The following is a 24,838-nucleotide window of genomic DNA, read 5'->3' as shown; positions in this document are numbered from 1 at the left end:
GAAAAAGTAGTAGCCTACATCTTAAAGCTCAACCAACCAATATATTTTATATAACATGAAAAGGCGGAGTGCTTAACCCACTAATAATTATCACCAACTCTGCAGCTCTTTAAAATCTACACTTTTAGCCTCTTTTGGTTCATAGTTTCGGTTTTGTGGCACATTTGTCAGCTTGTTGCAAGTTCTTCTGCCCCCAGGTGGCCTAAAAAAAATCTAATAATGCAGCTTTAACTTGAAGGTGCAGTAGGTAAGACTTATAAAACTAACTTTCTGTCATATTTGCTGAAACTGACCCTATGTTCCAGTAGAACTACATGAAGCAGGTCATTTAAAAAAAAAGAATCTGGCTCCTCTGGCTCCACCTACAGCCTGTAGTGAGATTTGCAAAAATCCACCACTGTTCAGATGCACCAATCATGGCCAGGGGGGGTGTCTAACTGCGTGTCAATCACTTCTCATGCACACGCATTCATTCTCCCTTGTGGGGGGGAGGGGCGTAGGAGACCGTTTTGGGCTTTAGCAGAAAGGGGGGAGGGACTGAGAAGTTGTCGATGTTTACATTTTTTGGCTAAGTCCTGGATCTTCACAATCCTACCTACAGCACCTTTAACTCAAAGTAGATTAATACATTTAATGTGATTTGCCAAGTAGTAATTCTACTTACTTACAGCACCTTTAACCCAGTTACAGCACAAAAGATCTGCATCCAACGCATTCTGCTGCAAATTAACTATTGTCACTAGGGCTGCACAATATATCATTTTTTTATTGTTATCGCAATATTAACTGCCGCAATATACACATTGCGAAAGGCTGCGACATATTGCGATAGCCAGAGATTTTTTGTGTTAGTTGAAAGAAAATATCAGTCGAAAATTACAGTTTAAAAGGATACTGTCATTCTTTTTTAGTGGTGCCTTTTGTATTCAATTCAATGTTAAAAATTTGTTCAATAAAATAAAGTTGGAAAATATTTCCTTTCGTTTGTTTTAAATTCAACAAGCATTTTTTGTATTTAAGCAGAATACTGAAAGCAGTAGAAATGCAGAACTGAGTACACTTTAATATCTGCTTATCACAATAAATATCGTTATTGCGATATTCAACAACCTTATCGCATATTTTCCTCATATCATGCAGCCCTAATTGTCACACTGCGTGCTTCATTTTTTTAAAGAGGGCAATCCAGCCAGTTCATGACATGCTCAAGATGAAGGCAAATGTTCACATGCATGCCCAGCACCTTGATCTCCACAACCTTTTCACTGCACTATATGAATATGCACTCCACATATTTGAGTTATACAAAAGTTTCACTGTTTTGTGGGCAGATGTTTCGTTGGTTGGGAGGAATCCGCTGAAATCACCTGGCGGGGCGGATATGAAGCCGTGGACAGTTCTTTTCTCTGTGGCAGATGAATGCTAAGCACTGAGGCCCGGGGCCAGTCCGGCGCTGCAGCGGCTCAAACATCTCATCCAGCGCCGGCTCTGCACAAACACCAATCACAAGACTCGGTCTCCTCAAAGTTCATTTTTAACCCTCCTGTTGTCCTCGGGTCCATGTTGACCCGTTTACAAAGTTTCTATATCAGACATTTTGGTTTCTTTCGACCAAATTGCCCCAAAATAACATGGATGGTTCCATGAAATGCTCTTCACAAGTGAAATTAAGGATCAGAGCTTTACTTTCATTGAATTTTGGGTGTTTTATTCAATTTTATAGCATTATCCTGACTAAACTTTGACATATCTGTGATTATCCATTACCTTCATTCTTCTGATCTTAACTTTTAGTCAAAATCATTCATAATTTCAGTTTTTTTCTAACACAAAAATTAGATAATTTCATATAAATGAGGTTTATTGGCCAGGAACTCTGTAAATAAGTGTAAAACTAGTGTTAATAAGTTGGTTCTAGTGGTGAAAATACTGGTGGTAAAGGGGGAAAAAGTGCCAAAAATGTTGAACTAAGTGCCAAAAAAACCCTGTTTATTTTGAACCGGGAGGACAACATCAGGGTTAAATAATTGATGATAAACTTAACTATACATTTGAAGTAGTTCTTCACCTAAACTGCCAACGTTCGGGCTAACCAAGCAGATGTATTCAAGCTCTGCGATGGCGTTAAAGACAGCCCTGTAAAGAAGAAGCATAGCAAGAAGGGAATAAGAATTTGGCAGACATTGCATCTTACCGTTTTTTTATATGCATGACATTTGGGAGTTGAACCCTGACAGTGTAACGTTCAGAACTTTACAGTCCAGCTGTCTATAATTGCTTCACCATACAAAACAGTAAATGAAGTGACATTCAGTATATGGCTATATTTTATTCTCTTATATACACTTTTTTGTATACCTCATTATTTCCTTGACACTTGCTGTGGCGAAATCCGGCTCCGCCACGAAAAGGTGGAGGAAGAGTGTGTTTAAAGGCTGTAGAGGTGAGAAGATTAAGCCAGTTTTTCTCCAGTTGTCAGTTAACTTTCATTTCACCTCATTTAAGAAGCACTTTCCTTCAAACTTTAAATTGTGAAAAACTTATTATGAGCATATAGACAGAGTAGTTCTGTTGGGACCAAAGATAAATCAGATCTTATGCAATTATAGACTACAGTATGTATGGAGGACGGAAAATGCCAAAATAAAAAAATAATTGACTCGATAAATCCATTTTTATGCCATTATATGTACCAATAATTAAAGGTGCAGTAGGTAAGACTTATAAAACTAACTTTCTGTCATATTTGCTGAAACTGACCCTATGTTCCAGTAGAACTACATGAAGCAGGTAATAAAAAAAATAATCCGGCTCCTCTGGCTCCACCTACAGCCTGTAGTGAGATTTGCAAAAATCCACAGCTTCCTGTTCAGATGCACCAATCAGGGCCAGGGGGGTTGTCTAACTGCGTGTCAATCACTGCTCATGCACACGCATTTCATAGCGTCCCCCCCCTTCCCCGCGCACAAGCTGCAGATAGGTCCCCCTCTATCGTGCACAGCTCTCCCTTGTGGGGGGAGGGGCTTAGGAGAGCGTTTTGGGCTTTAGCAGAAAGGGGGGAGGGACTGAGAAGTTGTCGATGTTCAAATTTTTTGGCTAAGTCCTGGATCTTCACAATCCTACCTACGGCACCTTTAAACCAAAAAAAAAAGTATAGGCATTACTTTATTGATAAAATGTGACATAAATTGAGATTTCTATTTAAATTATTAGTTTTACTATTTTATTTTACAAAATACATATGTGGAAATAAGATATATTGGATTTTATTCACAGAAAGTATAAAACATGTTACCAGTGTTCCACCAAATTTTTATGGAAAACTATATATTTTTTAGATTTTTGGAAAAAAAAACTTAAATAAAACACCAAATTATGTCATTTTTTTAAAATATTATTTTGTTACATTTAAAGACAACATATTCATTTAATTATTTATTGAGTAATTTATTTAGTTTTGATTTTGGCAGCTCCCGTCCTCCATAAGTATGAGCACACAGTGAAAAACAACCCTACATCAGCAACCCTTTGGATTTTTATCTTAATTCGTGAATGATACCGACTGTGCATTTTCCAGCCTTGAAGTGTTTCTGCAGGAAAGGTTTCCAGTGAGTCGGATCCACCAAGTCTCCAACAGGGTGGTCGAGGAAGGAGGCGTGGGCCAGGATGTCGTCCTTTTCATTGGCCAGGGTCACGGCCAGATTGGCTTTCTCTCTGGAGGGTCCAGGGGGAGCAGAGAGGAAACAAGAACCACAGAATCACCTTCAGATAGCACTGCAACATTAAAGTGCTCATATTATGCTCATTTTCAGGTTCATAATTGTATTTGCAGGTTGTACCAGAATAGGTTTACATGGTTTAATTTTCCAAAAAACACCATATTTTTGTTGTACTGCACATTGCTGCAGCTCCTCTTTTCACCCTGTGTGTTGAGCTCTCTGTTTTAGCTACAGAGTGAGACCTCTCACTGCTGTAACATCTTTGGTGGGAGTCACACATGCGCAGTACCTAGGTAAGGACTACTAGCCAGTCAGAAGCAGAGTATGAGGGCGTGCCCTGACAGTACCTAGGTAAGGACTACTAGCCAGTCAGAAGCAGAGTATGATTGTGTGTCCTGACAGTACCTAGGTAAGGACTACTAGCCAGTCAAAAGCAGAGTATGATTGCGTGCCCTAACAGTACCTAGGTAAGGACTACTAGCCAGTCAGAAGCAGAGTATGAGGGCGTGTCCTGACAGTACCTAGGTAAGGACTACTAGCCAGTCAGAAGCAGAGTATGAGGGCGTGCCATGCTAGCAGCTAGGTGAGCATTATAACGTGTGTTCCAAAGTGACCACGTTTGTCTCTGAAGTAAAGGCTGGACTACAATAGAGCTGTTTGGAGCAGTTTGTGAACAGTATTTTCTGTTGGAGATGGTAAGTCCCTTTGGGGTGGACTTTGGGCTTTTTCACTTTGTAAACCTATAACATGCACAAAAAAGATATATAACACAATAAAGGAAAGGGAGAAAGCCAAAAAGCATAATATGAGCACTTTAACTTTAACATTTTGCAAACAAAAAACTAAAGGTACGTCAGCAGTAATTTGATTACTCGCAAGGCACATTTTTTTTCCATTTGTCTTACAGAAGATGAATTGCATTGACCCTTCCAAAAACTGCCAGGGCTGAGGGGCTGATGAGGCGGTCAATCCCCTGAGCATCGGCTGATTCGCTTCTTCTGACGCTCACAGTTTCCTCCTGGCCACTGGCTGAACTTATGGTCCTCATCTTCACTTGGACTGATTAAAGCTGTGGTAAAAGTTAAGTATTATAGGCTAAAATGTATTGAAAGTATGAAACATGTCAGTGGTTTCCTACTATATCTGATGTTTGTGGCATTTTTCAGCTGATCCAATATGCTTTTTAAAGACTTTAGCTTAAGAAGTAGGAGACATTTTTCAACACATAAAGGAACACTTCAGTTGCTTGCCTTCAGTTTTTTGTTCAACATTAGGGCTGGGCAATATATCGATATTATATCGAGATCGATACATGAGGCTAGATATCGTTTTACATTTTGGATATTGTAGTATCGTGATATGACACGGGTTGTCTTTTCCTGGCGGCATTACAGTGAAGTGATGTAATTTTCTGGACTTACCGGACTTACTTACTGTTTTATAATTTGCCATGGTATCCACATTATTGGTGATTATTTATCAAAACTCTCATTGTGTAAATATTTATGAAAGCACCAATAGTGAACCCTTCAATATCGCCACAATATCGATCGATGTATTCGGTCAAAAATATCGTGATATTGGATTTTCTCCATATCGCCCAGCTCTATTCAACATCATCACATCTGGAGATACATGGTTGTCACTGGACAACTACAAATGTAGCTAGTGGAGTAAAAATTAAGATATACCTCTGAAATGTAAAGTTAGTGGAGTAGTGTACAAGCATGTTGCATAAAATAGAAATACTATTTTATATATGGAAGTATTAAAGTACAATACTTCAGAAAAGGTACTTTGTTACATTCCACCACTGGACGATACCAACAACACCAACAACAGACGTCCTAGCTATGTTATCTTAAAACTAACAATCTGACAATCTATATAAGCATATAAAGAGAAATTAAATAGTAAGACCGGTGGGACCGCCCGTTCTGGGAACGGCAAGGATTGCAGGTGGATTACGTGTACAGAGCAACGGCTTATACATTGTCAGCAGCCTAAAATCTCCTATTTTATCTGCTTTTACATGTTTAACTGTTTTTAACTGCTCTTTAATGTTTAATTTCTTATACTGCACTGTAACTTATATTCTCGTATTTTATCTGTTTTTATTTTTTTAATCTGTTTTTATGTAAAGCCCTGTTGCTGAAATGTGCTCTACAAATAAAGCTGCCTTGCCTTGCCTAACGTCAGTCCTAACATTAGCTAGCCCACAACAACTCTTAACGTTAGCTACTCACCTGCTGTCACACACTGATTTTCCCCCTAAATAAACTACGACGCTGGTCTATTTAACTTTACATTGCTTGTGGATTAAAATTAGAAACAAAAAATATACGTAGTTTCCTTAAAAAAAACTCTCTCTCGCTACAGTTCGTTACCGTCCCAGCCGTTAGCTAACACAAGCTCTGTAACCATAGTAACGGAGCGATATTTTGTTGCATTCACGTGGTGTCGAAATATTCGGGAAAATGAGCTCCCCGCTGGGAAAATACACGTGAACTCAAGTCAGGACAACATTTCGGACATTTTTGCTAAACGATTTTCCAAATTTGCAGCCATGGCAGACTAAAGTAAATAATTTCATCATCAAATTGTCAATCAATTTTTTTGCTCTCATGTAATTTGTAACATGCTATTAGGTTGTAACTGTTAGTTGCTGTCCACATACAGTGACCTAGATTATTAGTAAAACAATATTTTAGTGGTTTAGGAAATATAGCTAGGCCAACTGGAGCAACAAGTCTGGGACAAAACCACTAATACAAAGCTTCAAACCGGTAATAAATACTTGAAATATATATTGTTTAAATAATATTAAATATAAAAAATTAAATACAACACATTTTCTTTGTAGCGTTAATGTTTTTTTTTTTTCCCGCATTACGAACATAGACCATGGATTTTAAGCTCATGAACACACCGAAGTCGGAAAAACGACTTTTAAACTCGGGAAATGCGACCATCCGAGGAGCACGTGAATGCAGCATTTTTCCTTCCAACGATGGCGAAGGCATGACCCTACTCTGCCTCTGATTGGCTTGTACTCGTTGCTCGCAAGGCATTCTGGGTACTGTCATGGTAGCTGGCGCTTAATGTTGCCAAAACGTTTCGGTACCTGGTTTTAGTTTTGTTGTTTTCTAAACGTTTTAAGTGCGTTTGGTAGCTTTAATTGTTCAGTGTCTTTGTTGTTAATACTGCCATTAGCCATGGCTTCCACCGCGGCGGGCAAACAGCGGATACCGAAGGTGGCGAAGGTAAGAAAACAAAGCTCAATACAACTGCCATGAGCTCTTGACTTCGGCTAAGCTAATGCTAACAAATAGTTAGCGCTAAACTTTGATTGAGCAAAGCGCCAGATAGTGCGCACTATTGCTTTTAGCCACGACCAGATAGTATATAGCTGTCACCTCGGCTAAGAATATACATGAAATTATTGTTTGAGAGCGGTAACGTTAGCCCGACGGAAACCGCATACGCTAACATTAAGCTCTCTGACTATATACAACTAAAAAATGATACTGAGCTAACACTGACTGCACATAATCAGTGTCATTTTAATGTGAACAGCCCAAGGTACACCTGTGTAATAATCATGCTGTCTAATCACCTGTCAGGTGGATGGAGAAGTGCTCACTAACACGGATTAACAAATACACTACCGGTCAAAAGTTTGGGGTCACTTAGAAATGTCCATTCCACTCCATTATAGACAGAATACCAGCTGAGATCAGTTGCATTGATATTTCAATCAGGGCAGCAGTTTTCTGATTACATTATGTGCTTACATAATTGCACACATTGGACCTTTAAAGACTTCCAGTTTACTTAGTGGAACGTTGTGTTCAATTCCTGTTTTGTGTATGTTTAGTGTTGACTTGAACTTTCAACTTGATACGCTAGATCAGGGGTTTTCAAACTTTTTGTGTGTGTGGACCACTATTTGTGATCAAGAATTTTCGCGGACCACCTCATAATACACATAATAAAATATGTCTACACACAGTCCTACCTGAATTAATCCGCACCTCTTAATAGGCCTACTAGCACTAAAACTATAACTGGTCATCTCATCAGTACAACAGGCTCATTAAAAGAAAGTTTACTCCAAACGTCTGCCACATATTTAATTTATTTATTTATTCAAGCACCCGAGGGCATAATCAGGTTCATTTGAACAACAGGCTTTAATTATTAATCTTCAGAATTTGGACTTGAACGTCACGGGCGGGCGCCACTAGCCTATTTTAGTAATCATACAATAACTTGACAATTTAAATTAAAATTTTATATCAATATACATATTCTTAATTTTTATGGGAATTTCCTGGTAAAATGAAGGTTAAAAAAACTATTATTTTATATTCTATTTTGCTTTTCCACGGACCATCTGCAGTAACCTCACGGACCACAGTTTGGGAATGACTGCACTAGATCATTATGTCACGGGATGAAAGAAATAAGACGGTTTAACAGGTTACGGATGTTTAGCATTAAGACATGAAGAACATTGGGACATTATGCCCACGACTGGAGCCGCGTCGTTTTAAAAGACTTCTTGTTGTGTTTCAGGTGAAGAATAAAGCTCCCGCAGAGGTTCAGATCACCGCCGAGCAGCTGCTCAGGGAAGCCAAAGAGAGGGAGCTCGAACTTCTGCCGCCGCCACCCAAACAGAAGATCACCGATGAGGAGGAGCTGAACGATTACAAACTCAGGAAGAGGAAGGTAAGCGCTCGCCTTTCAGTCTCTCCACTGACACTGCATGTTTGGATTTAAACATGCAGTGTTCAAGTGGGAAATCTGCCCCAAATAAGCTGAGATTCTCCAATTCATATTGGGAGTTTTAGAATCATTACTTGTTCAATGCAACGTGTATTGTTCAGTTGATAGTGTGAGGTGTGAGATCACGTTGTTGGATGTTTGCTCAGACACCCACCAGGAAGACTATCGGACAACTTTATAGTATTTTTGGCTATTGTCAAACCACTGTCTGTTTTTTCAGGGGTTTGAGGACAACATCAGAAAGAATCGCACTGTCATCAGTAACTGGATCAAATACGCACAATGGGAGGAAAGCCTGAAGGAGATCCAGAGGTAGTGTGCCGTAGCCACATTTCTTTTTTTTCTTTTTTTTTTACAGTCCCACACACGTCTCTGCTGTATAGTTTTCCCTCACCGCTGCTTCCTCCGGTTTCAGGGCCCGTTCCATTTACGAGCGAGCGCTGGACGTCGACCACCGCAACATCACTCTGTGGCTGAAGTATGCCGAGATGGAGATGAAGAGCCGGCAGGTGAACCACGCCCGCAACATCTGGGACAGAGCCATCACCATCCTCCCGCGTGTCAACCAGTTCTGGTACGAATGAAGTTTGTAGCTGACAGTTTGTTTGTTTGTTTGTGGAATGGTCTCCCAAATTGTAGAGTAGATTCTTTTTCAGTTGGATCGCTTTCCTTGGGAACAGGTGATTGGCTACCTTCCATTAGAAAATACCAGAAGAGAAACACTTGGATCTATTTCGAATGTATGGTTGAAGCTCTGGAAAGCTTCATGTGCCTGTAAAGTGCCAATTGAGAATCTCTGGTGTGTGTGTGTTTTACTTTTGTTTTTCTACATGGCTATCGCACTTTTTTGTCCTGCCAAAGGTACAAGTACACCTACATGGAGGAGATGCTGGGGAACGTCGCCGGCTGCAGGCAGGCGTTCGAGCGCTGGATGGAGTGGGAGCCCGACGAGCAGGCCTGGCACTCCTACATCAACTTTGAGCTGCGCTACAAGGAAGTGGACAAAGCTCGCACCATTTATGAGCGATATATCCTTTCTGGTGGTGTTCCCCGTGTTGTGTTCTGAGTATTAATCCGCCGAGAGAAGGCGGTGCTATGCCAAATTCAAACTGAAGGATTTTAAGCAGCGGCGAGGACTGTACAGGAAAAGTGTTCAAAACAATGGGCACAAAGTGTGAAAATGAAAAGTCAATATGAAGATTTTGGAATGTTACAAACTCCGACACAAAACAGTTTTTAAACGCTTTAAGCAATTATTTGATAAATTAGAAACATAATCCCCAGTAACAGAGTCAGATAATGTTGGGGCATTAATAAGTCAGACTCAGTGGTGAGTGAAACCGGAGCAGAGGGACAGACACAGAGCTGTAGCTGAGCCAAAGTAGAGCACTTTTTAATTCATTAACTTCATCGGTTATCAGGCAAATAAAACGCTGATACAGATCATCTGCAAACTGCCAAAAAACGGGCCGATAATCGGCCTATCCTTACTAGAAATGAGAATATTAACAGAGAATATTAGGTGTTTTTGCTTGAAAAATGATTATAGAATGTGTAAGTTTGTGTAAACACTCCTTAACCCCGCTGCACTCGTCATGGTTCATCCCGAGGTGAAGAACTGGATCAAGTACGCTCGTTTTGAAGAGAGGCACGGCTACATCGCCCACAGCCGGAAGGTGTACGAGAGGGCGGTGGAGTTCTTCGGAGAGGTTCATGTGGACGAAAACCTCTTTGTGGCCTTCGCCAAGTTCGAGGAGACACAGAAAGAGGTTTGTGGAGAACACGACCGACCTGTAACAGCCTTAATGAATTCAAATCAGAGCCTTTGGTTTCTCGTTATGCTGGAGACTTATCCAAAATGTTGATATCCCTGTCTTTAGATTGTGGAACTAACCTGACAAACGTGTGTTGGCTGTTATTACTTGTTGAATGACTTGTTGAGTGATTGTGTGAAACGTCCCGTTGCTTGACAGTTTGAGCGCGTCCGGGTGATCTATAAGTACGCTCTGGACAGAATCCCCAAACACCAGGCGCAGGAGCTCTTCAAGTTCTACACCATGTTCGAGAAGAAGTTCGGAGACCGGAGGGGAATCGAGGACGTCATCGTCAGCAAACGAAGGTTCCAGTATGAGGAGGAAGTCAAGGTATTTATCGTGGAAAATCAATGTTGCACATTCAGGGTTTTACAAAAAAAATCTTTGATTAACATGAATACAAAGTTCCATTTATTGGATCATTGAGTCCTGAACAGAACTACGGTTGGGTTCCTACGCAACCGGTAGGAACCGGCCCGGACCGGATTAGAACACAAATTTCGGTTCCTCATTTCAGTTCCACTTAATGTGTCGACTGAAATATTTTCCCTCTGTCGCTCCGAAACGGATGTAAAAATATCACACTTTCTCTATAGTCTACCGTTAGCTAGCTACCGTAAATGTAGGCCACTATTAAAATGCCATATTTTCCCTCTAAAAAAAAAAAACTTGCCTTGTCTTGCCTCTGTCGCTCTGAAACAGACGTAAAAATATCACACTTTCTCTGTAGTCTACCGTTAGCTAGCTACCGTAAATGTAGGCTACTACAGGAAAAGCACTGCGAAAAGCCCGGACACTGTGTCGGACTGGATGTGTCCGGATATGGCTAATAACTGCAAACTGTGTCGTTGAGCCCTTTTCTTATGTTGATTTAAAGTTGTAAGTTTGAGATATTAAGTCAAATCTTGTGTTAGGTTCTCGATAGTTGTGCTGCAGTCGGCCTATTCTCACCTTTTTAAATATACCGTGTTGGCCAGAACACAAGACAATGCTGAATACAAGAGAAAACTAATCTTTAGTCTCCCAGCTGTCAGTTAGAGGTGCTTTTTCTACTCAAAGATACTTCTCTGTTCAGTCTTTAGGCTTGTTTCAAACATCTGAAGTTTCGCTAAAAACATTCACACCAATAAAGCCGGTGAAAGTGTGTTTCCATCCAACGGCTTCAAAGCGAATAAAAAAACCTGTGTGTACTGACGTCACATGCTAGTCTGGCTATCACCAGACCAAGCTCAATCTTTTAAGATTGAACATTAGTCTGGGGAGTCTGCTCTGTATTTTCTACTGCACAAGAGGCGTGATCAACGGGCATAGTTCAAATGACTCTGGACGCAATTGGATAGTCCTTCAACCAATCAGAGCGCGGCCAACGGTGACACGACCGCAACAACGGGGTTTGAGCTGAGCTCCATTCTTTTGGCCACCAGCGGGGCTAGCTGGTAAATTAGGCTTTTACCAAAGCCGGTCGGTAGTAAGGCCAACACATCCTTCTTTTGTAGGAATTGTTCCAGGACAAGTGTCTGTTCCGTTTTCAGAGAAAAGTTGCCTTTGAAATCTTTTAAAACAGCAGCGACATCAACGGGTTGCTGCGCTTTGGTGGCCGCCATGTTGAATGTAAACAAAAGCTGCTTGCCGTCGCTTCGCTATCGTCATCGCGTTAAACCTGCCAATAGTGCGCCAGGTGGATAAGCCAGTTTGTGATTGGTCCCTGCAGATTTGTAACAGAAGCAGGATAGATAAACGTACAGGTTTCCAGCCTGAGCTGCAGGGAGAAATCAAATCCACAGCAGATCGGGCTGGGTTTACCCAGTCTAGTCACATGCTGTTTTGCAGATGCACGTAAATGCCAGACGAGAGCTATCTAATAGCCGTTATATTTAGCTCGTAAATTAAAATAAAAAAAATCTCTCGTCTCCTCTTTCGTCCACTTGTATCTGTCTGCAGAGAAAGCGCAAATGAATAAAACGTCTTCGTTTTATGGCGGCTTGCGACCATAAAAGGACCTAAAACGTAAACACCGTTACCGATTACGAGAAAATCTGGTGAGATCAAGTGTACAAACTTTGTGTCGATATTCATGAAATTTAATCGAATTTGACTGTTTCCATACGACATTTTTAATGTGTGTAACGTGTGGACAAACGTGCGGAAATAGTGCTGCACAATATATTGTTTTTTTATCGTCATCGCAATATCAACTGGCGCAATATACACATCGCAAAAAGGTTGCGACCTATCGCGATAGATACTACGAGATTTTTTTGTTAGTTGAAAGAAAATATCAGAAAACTGCACTTTAAAGTGCACGTCATTCTTTTTTAGTAGTGCCTGTCATTGTCAAGTCAATGTTCAGTTTGTTCAATAAAAGAATGTTGGAAATGATTATTTGTTTTAAATTCAAAGAGCAATTTGTTGTATTTTAAAAGAATACTGAAAGCAACAGAAAGGCAGAACGGAGTACACTCTAATATCTGTTAGTTTATCGCAAGTAATATCGTTATCGCGATATTCACCGTTATCGCGTATCGCATATTTTCCTCATATCGTGCAGCCCTAGACGGAAATAGGATTATGTGAGCAACATATTGGGAAAAGTTACTTCCTGTCCTCATCGCTGACATTTTTCCGTTTCCACCAGGCGAACCCACACAACTACGACGCGTGGTTCGATTACCTGCGCCTGGTGGAGAACGACGCCGACCCCGACACGGTGCGAGATGTTTACGAGAGGGCCATCGCCAACATCCCCCCCATCCAGGAGAAGAGACACTGGAAGAGATACATCTACCTGTGGATCAACTACGCGCTGTACGAAGAGCTGGAGGTCAAGGTCCGTCTACACGCTTTTCTTCATCATCATCATCATCATCAACAACCTTTATTTTTACCTCAACAGACCACTGGGAAAGGAATCCTGCATACACGTGTGGAGTTAGAAAAATTGAAAAGAAATTGAATGTTGACAGAATAGAAGTTTCCTCACAAACTACTTACTCTGTCAGTCAGCTTAAATTTCTAATTAAGATTTCATCTCAATGAAAACCGAACCATAAGCTGTGCTCATTATGCTGAACACATACTACATATTTCATTTTTTTTCCTAGGATCCTGAGAAAACGAGGCAGGTGTACCAGGCCTCTCTGGACCTCATCCCGCATAAAAAGGTAATTCAGATATTTGCTTTTTGTTGTACCAGTCTCTGATCGCCCGTTGTTTCTCTTATAATAAAGACAATAGTAGTGTCACTGTACTAAAACAGAATGCTGCTATTAGTGTTGAGATATATATATACATACAGTCAGTCTCTGCACTGTTGTTACCAGGTTGGGATAATCTCATGTTTTGGTTTCAGTTCACGTTCGCTAAGATTTGGCTGCTCTACGCTCAGTTTGAGATCCGGCAGAAGAACCTGCAGGGAGCCCGAAAGGTCATGGTAAGATTCACTCATCAAACTGATGAGTTTTCAAAATATATTACACACACACACACAAACAACCCGCCAAAGTTCAGCCTCCTAGGGCGTTAGTTCGCCAAACGGAGGGGGAATTTCTGTCGACCGACAAAGCGAGCTATAGAGCTTCTGGTCACAACGAAAAGTCAAAACTTTTCAATTTTAGCATTGCTTTTTATTTGGAACATTTTACACCCAAAATAAAAAAATCAGGGCTGCATCATATGTCGTGTTTTCTATCGTCATCGCGATAAACACATCGCGAAAGGCTGTGACACATCGCAAAAGACACTCTGAGGTTTTTTGTGTTTGTTGAAAGAATAGCAGCAGATACTTGCACTTTAAAATGTAACCGTCATTCTTTTTCTAGTGCTGCCTTTTTATGTTCAATTTGTTCAATAAAAGAATGTTGGAAATTATTTCCTTTCTTTAAACCAGCAATACATTGTATTCCAGTATGGAGGAAATATTTATTCATAATTCAAATTGAAAGTCCAAAGAGAAAACGAAGCGAGATCAAATTAAAAATATTATTATTTTTTTTTAATTTTCCATTGATCAAATTAAAAATATTATTTTTTTTTAATTTTCCATTTGGATTTAATATTTGGCTTTTGAATTTAAATTTAACATTGGCTTTTCCATTTGGATTTAATATTTGGCTTTTAAATTTAACATTGGCTTTTAATTTGGATTTAATATTTGGCTTTTCGATTTCAATTTAACATTGGATTTTCATTTGGATTTAATATTTGGCTTTTGAATTTCCATTTAACATTGGCTTTTCATTTGGACTTGACACATGTAAATGTAAATGAGGAGGCGTGGCCCAAAGGCTGGTGGGGGGGGTCTGAAACGAAAGGGGTGCAGAGGCCCCTTATGAACAGCAGGGGGAGCTGACTGCTGGGGAGCTCACTGTTGAGGAGCATCTGTCTACAGCTTGGCCACCAGGCTGGCTTATCCTCTTATTTCACATGATAGAAACTGATGATGTAGGCTTAACACAAACCACATTTCATGCAACAACAGTGAAGTTTTCATGTAGATACTATAATTGGGCCCGTGTTAGTGAGGACTAGATTAGGACTGGATTTAAAGCGGATTCTGGTTTCCAACTTCGCCCCAGGTGTGTCTGTTTAAAACACGGACGGAGACAACTTCTCTCTTCTGATGTTTTATTTAATTAAGCAACAGTACAAACATGGGTGTGGGTAGCTCTGCTACGTGTGTTTGTGTGTTGTCAGATCTCGAACACACACACACACACACAAAATCTCAACCGGGTAGTCATTGTCCGAACTGCGACCTCTCCTTTTTCTTTCTCTCACTTTTTTCTCCGGGTGGTGTGCGCGGTGTGAGGTGCGTGTCCGCGCTATTCTCCGACACGTACTCACAACAATCACTCCTGATTGACGGCCTTCTGTACAGCCCGTGTACTTTTTCGTTCATTTGATTTCCAATTTTGAAACGATATCCAAATTTGAAAAATGGGTCATTTTAAACCTTGTTAATATTGATGACAATGTGTTTAAAACATCAGAAGAGAGAAGTTGTCTCCGTCGCCCGGTTGCGGAGGGGTAGACGGTGAAAGCTCAAGCTCAAATATCTCTTCATTTGGTTGCCGCAATTTGGAAAGGCACAAACTGGAACCATTTTCTCATATTAGTCCTGATCTAACTCCAAGCTCCGTCTGTCAGCTCTGTGAGCTCCTCCCCCTGCTGCCGTTGCTAGGTTACCTAGCTGTTGAACTCTTGAACTGCAGCTCTGCTCGCTCCACTGTGGTGTCAGGTTACAGCTTGTTGATACATACGCGTTACTATGGAAAGAACCTCGGCAAATCGGTTTTTTGTGGAAAAATGCATTTTGGAATATTGGATTGTATGAGATCGGCATTCGACTAGTGTGGGCTTCACCATAAACCAGGAAATAAACAGAGGTATGGATTAACACAACTTTTATGGCTTTCTGTCACATCTACTGCAGTCAAATTCGCTGTGTTCCCTTGGAAGGAATAACTGCACATGGCTAAGCACTTGTAATGGCATTTTGAGCATGTTTAGAGGCTAAAAACACGTTTAAAACTTGCCCTGTTTAAGCCTGTTGGGTGCTAACGCTAGCAGGAGGATAACTCGGTGTAGGCAGCACCGATTGGTTTCGTTTTTCTCGCTACTGACAGTACTCCTAATTTACAAACAACAGAGCAACGGGTTGGAATCGACCGGAATTCTCCTTTAACAATAAAAGACATTTTTTGCACTTTACAAACACTCCCCGCAGATGAACTCAGTCTGACTGCATCTGTGTTTTTTTGTTTTTTTCCACTTGTCGTCGTCGTTTCTCTCCTTCAGGGTACAGCGATCGGCAAATGCCCGAAGAACAAACTGCTGAAGGGCTACATCGAGCTGGAGCTGCAGCTGCGCGAGTTTGACCGCTGCAGGAAGCTCTACGAGAAGTACCTGGAGTTCAGCCCGGAGAACTGCACCACCTGGATCAAGTTCTCCGAGCTGGAGACCATCCTGGGAGACGTCGAGAGAGCCCGCGCCATCTTCGAACTCGCCATCGGACAGCCGCGGCTGGACATGCCCGAGGTATCGCTTGCCGTTCTGTTCATCCATGTCTTCGTCCTTTTCGCTTTTGTCAGAGCCTGGAAATATGGATTACCTCGCACCAGGGCTGGGTGATCAGAAAATCAGAAAAAATGATAATCTTGACCAAATACATCAATATCGATACTGCGTTGACATTGTTGAAGTGCTTTCACAGAACAGTTTCAAGTGAAATTATAGAGCAAACAAAAAAAAAAAAAAATCCAGCTATATACATATATATAGACTGTTTATATGCATGCACAAAAAGTGATGTTAGAACAAATCTGCAATTCTTCAAATGATATTTCCTCAAAATGTTTCACAAGAGATTTTCTGAGAAAATGGAGTTAGTGTGTGCTTGTTATATTCAGTTTAGACAACGCAATTGTATATCACGATCTCTCGATATATGATTCCATTGAAAGATGATGAACATTGAATTATTGCCCAGCCCTAGCTTGCTATTATGTATTTTTGCGAGATCATGCGAGAATCCATCTCGTCAGACTTCAAATAATGCGTTTGTATGCGAGGAGCTACTGGCAGCTGCGGGCGTGGTTTAGGTGCGCGTGTGACGGACGCAACTGTTCGTTCAAAACAACAACGGTGGTCATGATAGACAGATGGCTCATCCAATCACCTGTCAGGTATTTTTTTTTTTTTTTATAGGAAAAAGGCCTTCTCTTTTCCAAACAGTTTCCACTGACGGCTTTTCTTTAGAGGGTTCTGTGTAACAAACCATCTGTTGCGTCAGGTTAGAATATGGACTAAAGAAATCTCAAATATTTCTAAAACATATGGACAGTTATTTTTTTCCCCCACTACTGCATTGATATTCCTTTGCGGAAGACAGGTTCAAGTTTATCTTCAAAATACTTCAGTCAATATCCATCCTTTCCTTCATGACTGGAATGCATTCAGCGCGTGAGGGCCTTCAAAGCGTCTGTCTGTGTTGTGTTTTCAGGTGCTGTGGAAGTCCTACATTGACTTTGAGATTGAGCAGGAGGAGTTTGGAAACACCCGGAACCTTTACAAAAGGCTGCTGCAGCGCACCCAGCACGTCAAGGTGAGAGCTGCATCGTAGCACGATTTTTTTTTCTTCAAACAACCAACGACTGTGAGATGACTTAACTCGGACCTATTTTTTTTTCCCTCTCGTGCAGGTTTGGATCAGCTACGCCAAGTTCGAGCTGTCGATCGACAGCGGCGAGCGGCTAGAGAAGTGCCGGCAGATCTACGAGGAAGCCAACAAGGGCATGAGGAACTGCGAGGAGAAGGAGGAGCGGCTGATGCTGCTCGAGTCCTGGAGGGACTTTGAGAGGGAGTTTGGCTCCGACAGCACCATGGACAGAGTCCGGAAGCTGCTGCCAGAGAAGGTGAAGAAGAGGAGGAAGCTGACGGCCGAGGACGGGGTAAGAACTGGTTTTGCTAACTGAGCGGCGTGGTGTCGCATCGAAGATAATAGACAGCAGCGTGGAGTTGTTGTTGTTCCACCGAAAGTTCCAAAATGGGGCGCCAGGATAGCTCGGTTGGTAGAGCAGGCGCCCGTGTATAGAGGTGTGCTCCTCGACCTGCGGCCCTTTGCTGCATGTCATTCCCCCCTCTCTCTCCCATTTCATGTCTTCAGCTGTCCTGTCAAAGATAGAGGCTGAAAATTCCCAGAATAATCTTTTAAAAAGAAAAAGTTCCAAAATTATATTTTCTTTTGAGCATTACAGACCTTTTGTTTGCTTTTCTCCGTTTCATATTATTAACAAAATATCTTTAGGACTTAACAAGACATTTCAGTTTTGCACTGGCAAATTCAAATGTTGATTAAAATAATTGGGTAACACTTTACTTTAAGGTAAGAGTGACATGACACTGTCATGAACACATGAACCCTAATCCTAACTTGTCACGACAGAAGGGTTATGTCATAAACATTTATGACACATTCATGACGGTGTCAGGTCACTCTTATGTAGATATACCTTCAAGTAAAGTGTAGCCAATGATCCTTTGCAGCCAGTCACAGGAATTAATCTCCATCTCTCGTCTGTGGTTCTTTCAGTCGGACGCAGGCTGGGAGGAGTACTACGACTACATCTTCCCAGAGGACGCGGCCAACCAGCCCAACCTCAAGCTGCTGGCCATGGCAAAGATGTGGAAGAGGCAGCAGATTCAGGAGGACGAAAGTCCAGAAAAGTCTCCCGAAGCGGCCGAAGAGACGACATCGCCGCCCTCCGGCGAGCCCGCAGCTGCTCCCGAGAACCTGCCGGAAAACGACTCGGACAGAAACACAGCGGCGGAACAGGAACAGGAGAAGACGTTTGATGATCGAGACGACAGCGACAGCAGCAGCGAGAGTGACAGTAATGAAGAAGATGATGGGAAGAAAAAGGGGGAAGAGAACGGAAAGAAAGAGGAGGGCGGAGATGAAGATAAAGAGTAGATTCATGTTTCCCCGCTCAAACGTTCAGGATGACGCTCATCCTGGATTCATTTTTCTACTGAATGTTTTCTTTAACAAAACCAGCTCACGAGAAGTCTTTATTGTATGACCATGTTTTCTGCATTATACAAACGTCAATTCAATCCCACTTTGTTGTGTTATTTCTTAAGAAAATGATTCAGAATTTACAGGAAATGGGAATTCGATCCTTTCGGGACATTAAAATGTGTACAGTGTGGCTCTCTGACTATGACTGAAGTGGTAAGCAGCCTCTGTGACAGTTTAACTATGTACAATGTAACTGAGCAGGGTCTGATCTTCCATATTATTCACATGTGATTATCAGGGTGAAGAGGGGTCAGAGAGCCACCGTCTGTTATTCGATGTCCTCTGGTCGGACTGGGTGTGGCAGCGGGATGATGGACTTCTTCTCCGTGTCTCTGGACAGAGCTTTCCTCATGTCTGCAATAAGGAAAGACCAAATAGGAAATTGTCAGTTTTTCAAACCTAAAGGTCTCTGCTTGTTCTGGGGGAACAGCGCCCTCCTCTGATGACAGATTTTCCAAATGTGCAGAACAGAGGCTTTTTTTGTTTCGTTTAATACTAATCATCTACAGTTGGTTTGCTAATTGAAAGTCATTAAATAGGGCCAGTTCATCGAAAAAGAGTTGTTACTTCTAGTGGTATCCATCCACACAGATAGTTCAGGTGAATAAAATGTCATCTGCTTGCTCAAGGCTTAAAATATAAAATAAACGTGTCTTTGCAGAAAGATGTTCCTGTTATAATCCTCAGATACATATATATATATATATATATATATATATAATTTGAGTGAACTGACTAGAGCCCGGCCGATACAGGATTTTGAAGGTCGGTACCGATACAAATATTTGGTGATTTAAAAATCCGATATTGCGATATATCCGCTTACATATGTTTTTTTAAATCCAGAAATGCGTAACAAAACAAACAGATTTCCCTAACATTAGTTATTTGTAGTTATTTATGAGTCCTCACTAAAATATGATAATGCAGTTTAAAGATTAACTGGTTTGTTGTACAACAGAACAGAGGAACATCAAAAATATATTAAAGTTCTGATACATAAAATGTAGCAGAGTATGAGGGCGTGTCCTGACAGTACCTAGGTAAGGACTACTAGCCAGTCAGAAGCAGAGTATGAGGGCGTGTCCTGACAGTACCTAGGTAAGGACTACTAGCCAGTCAGAAGCAGAGTATGAGGGCGTGTCCTGACAGTAGCTAGGTAAGGACTACTAGCCAGTCAGAAGCAGAGTATGAGGGCGTGCCCTGACAGTACCTAGGTAAGGACTACTAGCCAGTCAGAAGCAGAGTATGAGGGCGTGCCATGCTAGCAGCTAGGTGAGCATTATAACGTGTGTTCCAAAGTGACCACGTTTGTCTCTGAAGTAAAGGCTGGACTACAATAGAGCTGTTTGGAGCAGTTTGTGAACAGTATTTTCTGTTGGAGATGGTAAGTCCCTTTGGGGTGGACTTTGGGCTTTTTCACTTTGTAAACCTATAACATGCACAATAAAAATATATTAAAAAAAATAAAGGGAAAAAGCCAAAAAGCATAATATGAGCATTTTAACAAAAATCAAACTGAGTGTTTTGACTAAATCGAGTAGGTTGACAGTCTCAGTGTACTGAAATAAATAAACGCAACAGCTGCCTGAAGAGTAGGAAATTAATCTTAAAATTGACGCTACTTTAAATGTACCCATTCTGCCCCTTTCAAGTTTTTTTTTTTAAAAAGGGACTCATTTAATTTGCTTGCCAAATCCTGTTAAAGATCTGGTTTCAGTTTTGGTAACTCCTCTCACCGTAGGCATCTTCGTCCGGTTCTCCGTTGCTGGCTGAGTAATACTCGATCACCGTCCTGTAGACGCTGTAGCCCAGACGTTTGTACATGTTCACCGCCACCTGGTTGGAGACGCGCACAAAGAGGTCCACGAAGAATCCGCCCTTCCTAAAAGACAACGTTAAAAGGTAACCACATGAATTCAAACACAGGGTACCTATGTGTTGAGTGAATTTAAACCGTTAAAAAAAATAAATAAATAAAAAACATGTTCCGAACACACACTTCCATGATGAGATAACTTCAGCCATCACAGATCCAGACAACATCTGTTATTTCATCAGACACACTGATTTTCAGAATTAAAAACACATGAACCTAGCGTGGGAAAACGTTGACGAACTTCCGCTAAATTTGAGATTTGCTCTGCAAGTCAGTCTGACCAAGAGCCCATTCAAGCCCATTTCCAATTTTTCCAAATTGAGGCACCAATCACAACCGTTGAGGCGGGCTTTACACCATGACGATAGCGCAGCGATGGTGAGCAGCTTTTTGTTTACATTCAACATGACGGCCACCGAAGCGCTGCAACCCGTTGATGCCGCTGTCGCTGCTACGTCACCTGGATTGTTGGTCTGATTGGTCGAAGGACTATCCAGTTGCGCCCTAAGGCCTTTGAGCGGCGTCCGTTGGTGACGCCCCTTTGGAAATGGGCTGTGAATGAACGTTCCCCAGACCCACTCTCAGTTACAGCTGAGAAGGGTCTGGTGTCAACCAGGCTAACAGGGGACCTATGTGTTGATTTAAACCTTCAACATGTTCAGAAATCCATGGAGGGAAAAGTGGAAGTATGTATTTATATAAAAACGTGAATTTTTCCTGGGCATTTATCGTGAAACAATGAAATAGAAGAGGCAATATAAGTCTGATATTTGGGCCTGATGTACACATCCAGAAAGAAAATCTAAATTAAGAAAAGGAAAAAAAGAACAATTTGAACATGTGCGTCGCTTTGTAACACACATAATGCTCGCCTTGCTGCTAGCATGACACGCCCACATACTCTGCTTCTGACTGGCTAGTAGTCCTTACCTAGGTACTGTCAGGGCACGCCCTCATACTCTGCTTCTGACTGGCTAGTAGTCCTTACCTAGCTACTGTCAGGGCACGCCCTCATACTCTGCTTCTGACTGGCTAGTAGTCCTTACCTAGGTACTGTCAGGGCACGCCCTCATACTCTGCTTCTGACTGGCTAGTAGTCCTTACCTAGCTACTGTCAGGGCACGCCCTCATACTCTGCTTCTGACTGGCTAGTAGTCCTTACCTAGCTACTGTCAGGGCACGCCCTCATACTCTGCTTCTGACTGGCTAGTAGTCCTTACCTAGCTACTGTCAGGGCACGCCCTCATACTCTGCTTCTGACTGGCTAGTAGTCCTTACCTAGGTACTGTCAGGGCACGCCCTCATACTCTGCTTCTGACTGGCTAGTAGTCCTTACCTAGGTACTGAGCATGTGTGACTCCCAACAAAGATGGAACAGAAGTGAGAGGTCTCACTCTGTAGCTAAAACAGAGAGCTCAACACACAGGGTGAAAAGAGGAGCTGCAGCAATGTGCAGTACAACAAATATATGGTGTACTTTGAAAATTAAACCATGTAAATCTATTCTGATATAACCTCTAAATACAATTATGAACCTGAAAATGGGCATAATATGAGCACTTTAAGTAAATGATCTGACTGCTTCTGTGACACCAACACTGTCACATGTATCTCCTGTCTGCAGAAACAGACTTCAATGTCCAGTATGCGTTGTGTACTTCAGGGTGAGACGCGTGCACAAACCTCTCCGAGATCTCCTCCAGCATCTCCATGAGTTTGGCTGCGAGGCCGAGTCTTCTGAACTCGGGGGCGACAGACAGAGCGGTGACGTGACCGTGCCACTCCTCCCGAGCCACAGATCCCTCCGCCTTCCCCATGACTGCAAACAAGCAACGAGTCAGCCATAATAATAATAAAAAAAAAAAAAAGTTTACTGAGAGTTTAATTTACTACCAAAACACAGAAAAGTATGTAACTTAAACACAGCACACACAAATCTGTGTTCTTCCCATTGACTGTATAAAACGGGGTTATTTCCTTTTTTTAAATGTAATTAGCAATGGGCTTATTTCAGAGCAGACGTTTTTACTCATCAGAGTAGTAGGAAAGCCACAGGTGTTACTAATAACAGTAACGATGGCTCCAGTTACAGTAGACCAAGTCTCATCAGTTGTATTATTTACACCTGGGCTTTTTCTCTTTGAACATGTCAAATAATCTTCCATGAAAAAGCTGAAATGTTTAAACAAAAAAACAAAACACTTATGAGATACTAATTGTTTTGAGTATGTATTTAGACATGTTTTTCACTGAGGCTAATGACTGTATGGGTACAGACAAGGACATTTATTTTCCTTTCACAGACAACCGAGCCTCCCACACCAACAGATAGAGGACTTTACAGATTAATGTCTGCCAAAATAAAAATAAAAAATGAGGGACATATTTAGAAAGCAGCGGATTTAATATGATGAGACCCTCATCTGGAGCATTATTTGTGTGTGTGTGTGTGTGTGTGTGTGTGTGTGTGTGTGTGTGTGTGTGTGTGTGTGTGTGTGTGTGTGTGTGTGTGTGTGTGTGTGTGTGTGTACTTACTGTAGCCCATCAGTTCACCACCAGGAGCCTCAGCAACGATAAAGTACTCCGGCCAGTGAGCCAGGTACTGGAGGTAAAACGGGATCCCATACTGGAGGTCAAAAGGTTAAAGAAAACTACAGACTTACATATACAAAAAAAAGTAAGTCATTTTTAATTTATTACATGACAATAAACTACATGTGAAATGACAGATGGCTGATATTTAACTTAAAATAAAAGGATACCGTTTCTGTCAATGGGTCCAGGTTGCTGTTGGACAAAACACAAAGAGTACGTCATATAATCCTTCATCTTAACTATCATTTATCTGTTTCAATAACAATTCTAACACGAGAATGTTGATGTCTTTGATGAATACACACACAAACCAAACTCAATCGGATAATTTCACGTTTTATAATTTGACGTTATTTATGGATATTGACCTAAATGGCTAAATGACTAAAAGTTATCATAATTGGGATTTTTCGGTATATATGGAATACCCGTGCACGACTAAACACCATAACTTTCATATTACGTTATTCGCTAACCTCCTAGCTAGGCTAGCTAACAAACGTTAACGTTAGCTAGCGTAACTAGCAGAACAATTACATTTTTTTACTGAAAAGACAAGTTAGTTGACTGATTAAATGTGTGCCGATTCTTTCAGGAGACATTAACGATTTACAAGGTGTTTTAGTCAGGCATTAAAAAGTATCCGTATTGCCGTTGACAATGGAACTACTAAATTGTCGATTCTTTTGAACGGAGTTTGGCACAGCATTCCTCCCAGTCAGCAGTCCATTTGTGGTCACACTAGTTAGCCTGCTAAATCTGCTGGACTCCAAAAAAAACAGGATGTGCAGATGACATAGCCACATAAACACAAGACAGCTGGATAATTTAAGAATCTAAATAATAAAACTGAGAAGACTTCACTCACATATTGTTAAATTTAAATAAATCATCGCAGGTAAACGGTCTTAATGTTGTCATCTTGGCTTGCTGCTCTGTGTCCTTTCACCTCACAGAAGAAAACAAGACTTCGGCTTACTATGAAAGGCATAAAGAAAAATAGAAGCGCCCCCTGCCGACACGGAGGTACAACATTGTAAAATGATTTCAGGCACAAATACACTCATCATATTTGTCTATTGATTTGGGTTGGTTGGTAGGTTGTTTTTTTGGTCATAAATCAAAGTATTGGGCGATGACTAAGGCGCTAGAGAAAAAGTCAAAGAATCACGGATGTTATTACAAATCATCCTGAGGTGGAAATGATGTAGCCTACGTATCTAATTTCATGGGAATCCATTCCCTAAATGTCAACCTCATGGTGGCACTAAAAGGAAACGTTTGGCCATTAACAAAGTCAGTAGGATTCATCCTTTGGGGAATAAATCTGAATCCTTGTTTCCCACTCTGAACAGTTTGTATAGAAACTATTTTTCTCTTTCTTTGTCAAACTGACACTGGCGCCGTGAGGCAGAGAGATAACAGTCTCCACAGCACCAGTGAGATTGAACCAAAGCCTCTTTAC

The 24,838-nt window shown here is 41.3% G+C and overlaps 4 protein-coding genes across 7 annotated transcripts in view; 1 reads left to right on the top strand and 3 right to left on the bottom strand.

Annotated features, from left to right (window-relative positions):
• Positions 1-6,719, bottom strand: part of cfap61 (cilia and flagella associated protein 61) — a 39,266-nt gene extending 32,547 nt beyond the window's left edge. For 3 of the 4 annotated variants that reach the window (XM_031293037.2, XM_031293034.2, XM_031293036.2), the window contains exons 1-6: positions 5,966-6,151; positions 4,625-4,788; positions 3,564-3,714; positions 2,359-2,435; positions 2,069-2,136; positions 1,368-1,488 (exon numbers count right to left, since the gene is read on the bottom strand). In XM_031293037.2, the coding sequence (XP_031148897.1) occupies positions 1,368-1,488; positions 2,069-2,136; positions 2,359-2,435; positions 3,564-3,714; positions 4,625-4,767 (560 nt within the window). In that variant the 5' untranslated portion in view covers positions 4,768-4,788; positions 5,966-6,151. Of the gene's footprint in view, positions 1-1,367; positions 1,489-2,068; positions 2,137-2,358; positions 2,436-3,563; positions 3,715-4,624; positions 4,789-5,965; positions 6,152-6,616 lie in introns of those variants that run through there. The other variant, XM_031293035.2, reaches the window with a different exon arrangement.
• The window catches only part of LOC116045413, a 977,204-nt gene that overhangs the window by 75,668 nt on the left and 876,698 nt on the right, over positions 1-24,838 (bottom strand). The gene's annotated exons all lie outside the window — the stretch shown is intronic.
• Positions 6,762-18,934, top strand: crnkl1 (crooked neck pre-mRNA splicing factor 1). Its single transcript, XM_031293049.2, has 14 exons — positions 6,762-6,982; positions 8,298-8,450; positions 8,728-8,819; positions 8,923-9,081; positions 9,369-9,535; positions 10,098-10,276; positions 10,481-10,651; positions 12,957-13,148; positions 13,423-13,482; positions 13,671-13,751; positions 16,118-16,357; positions 17,322-17,423; positions 17,521-17,769; positions 18,411-18,934. Exons 1-14 carry the CDS (start codon positions 6,935-6,937, stop codon positions 18,789-18,791), a joined length of 2,274 nt encoding a protein of 757 aa, XP_031148909.1. The 5' UTR covers positions 6,762-6,934; the 3' UTR covers positions 18,792-18,934.
• Positions 18,877-24,362, bottom strand: naa20 (N-alpha-acetyltransferase 20, NatB catalytic subunit). Its single transcript, XM_031293060.1, has 6 exons — positions 24,242-24,362; positions 23,541-23,565; positions 23,314-23,404; positions 22,462-22,597; positions 20,639-20,784; positions 18,877-19,253 (listed from the first exon to the last, which is right to left on the bottom strand). Exons 1-6 carry the CDS (start codon positions 24,292-24,294, stop codon positions 19,168-19,170), a joined length of 537 nt encoding a protein of 178 aa, XP_031148920.1. The 5' UTR covers positions 24,295-24,362; the 3' UTR covers positions 18,877-19,167.

The sequence above is a fragment of the Sander lucioperca genome, chromosome 19, assembly GCF_008315115.2.
Source record: "Sander lucioperca isolate FBNREF2018 chromosome 19, SLUC_FBN_1.2, whole genome shotgun sequence".
Taxonomy (NCBI): Eukaryota; Metazoa; Chordata; class Actinopteri; order Perciformes; family Percidae; genus Sander; species Sander lucioperca.
The sequence above is the reverse complement of the archived record's forward strand: the minus strand, read 5'-3'. Positions and strand labels throughout refer to the sequence as shown.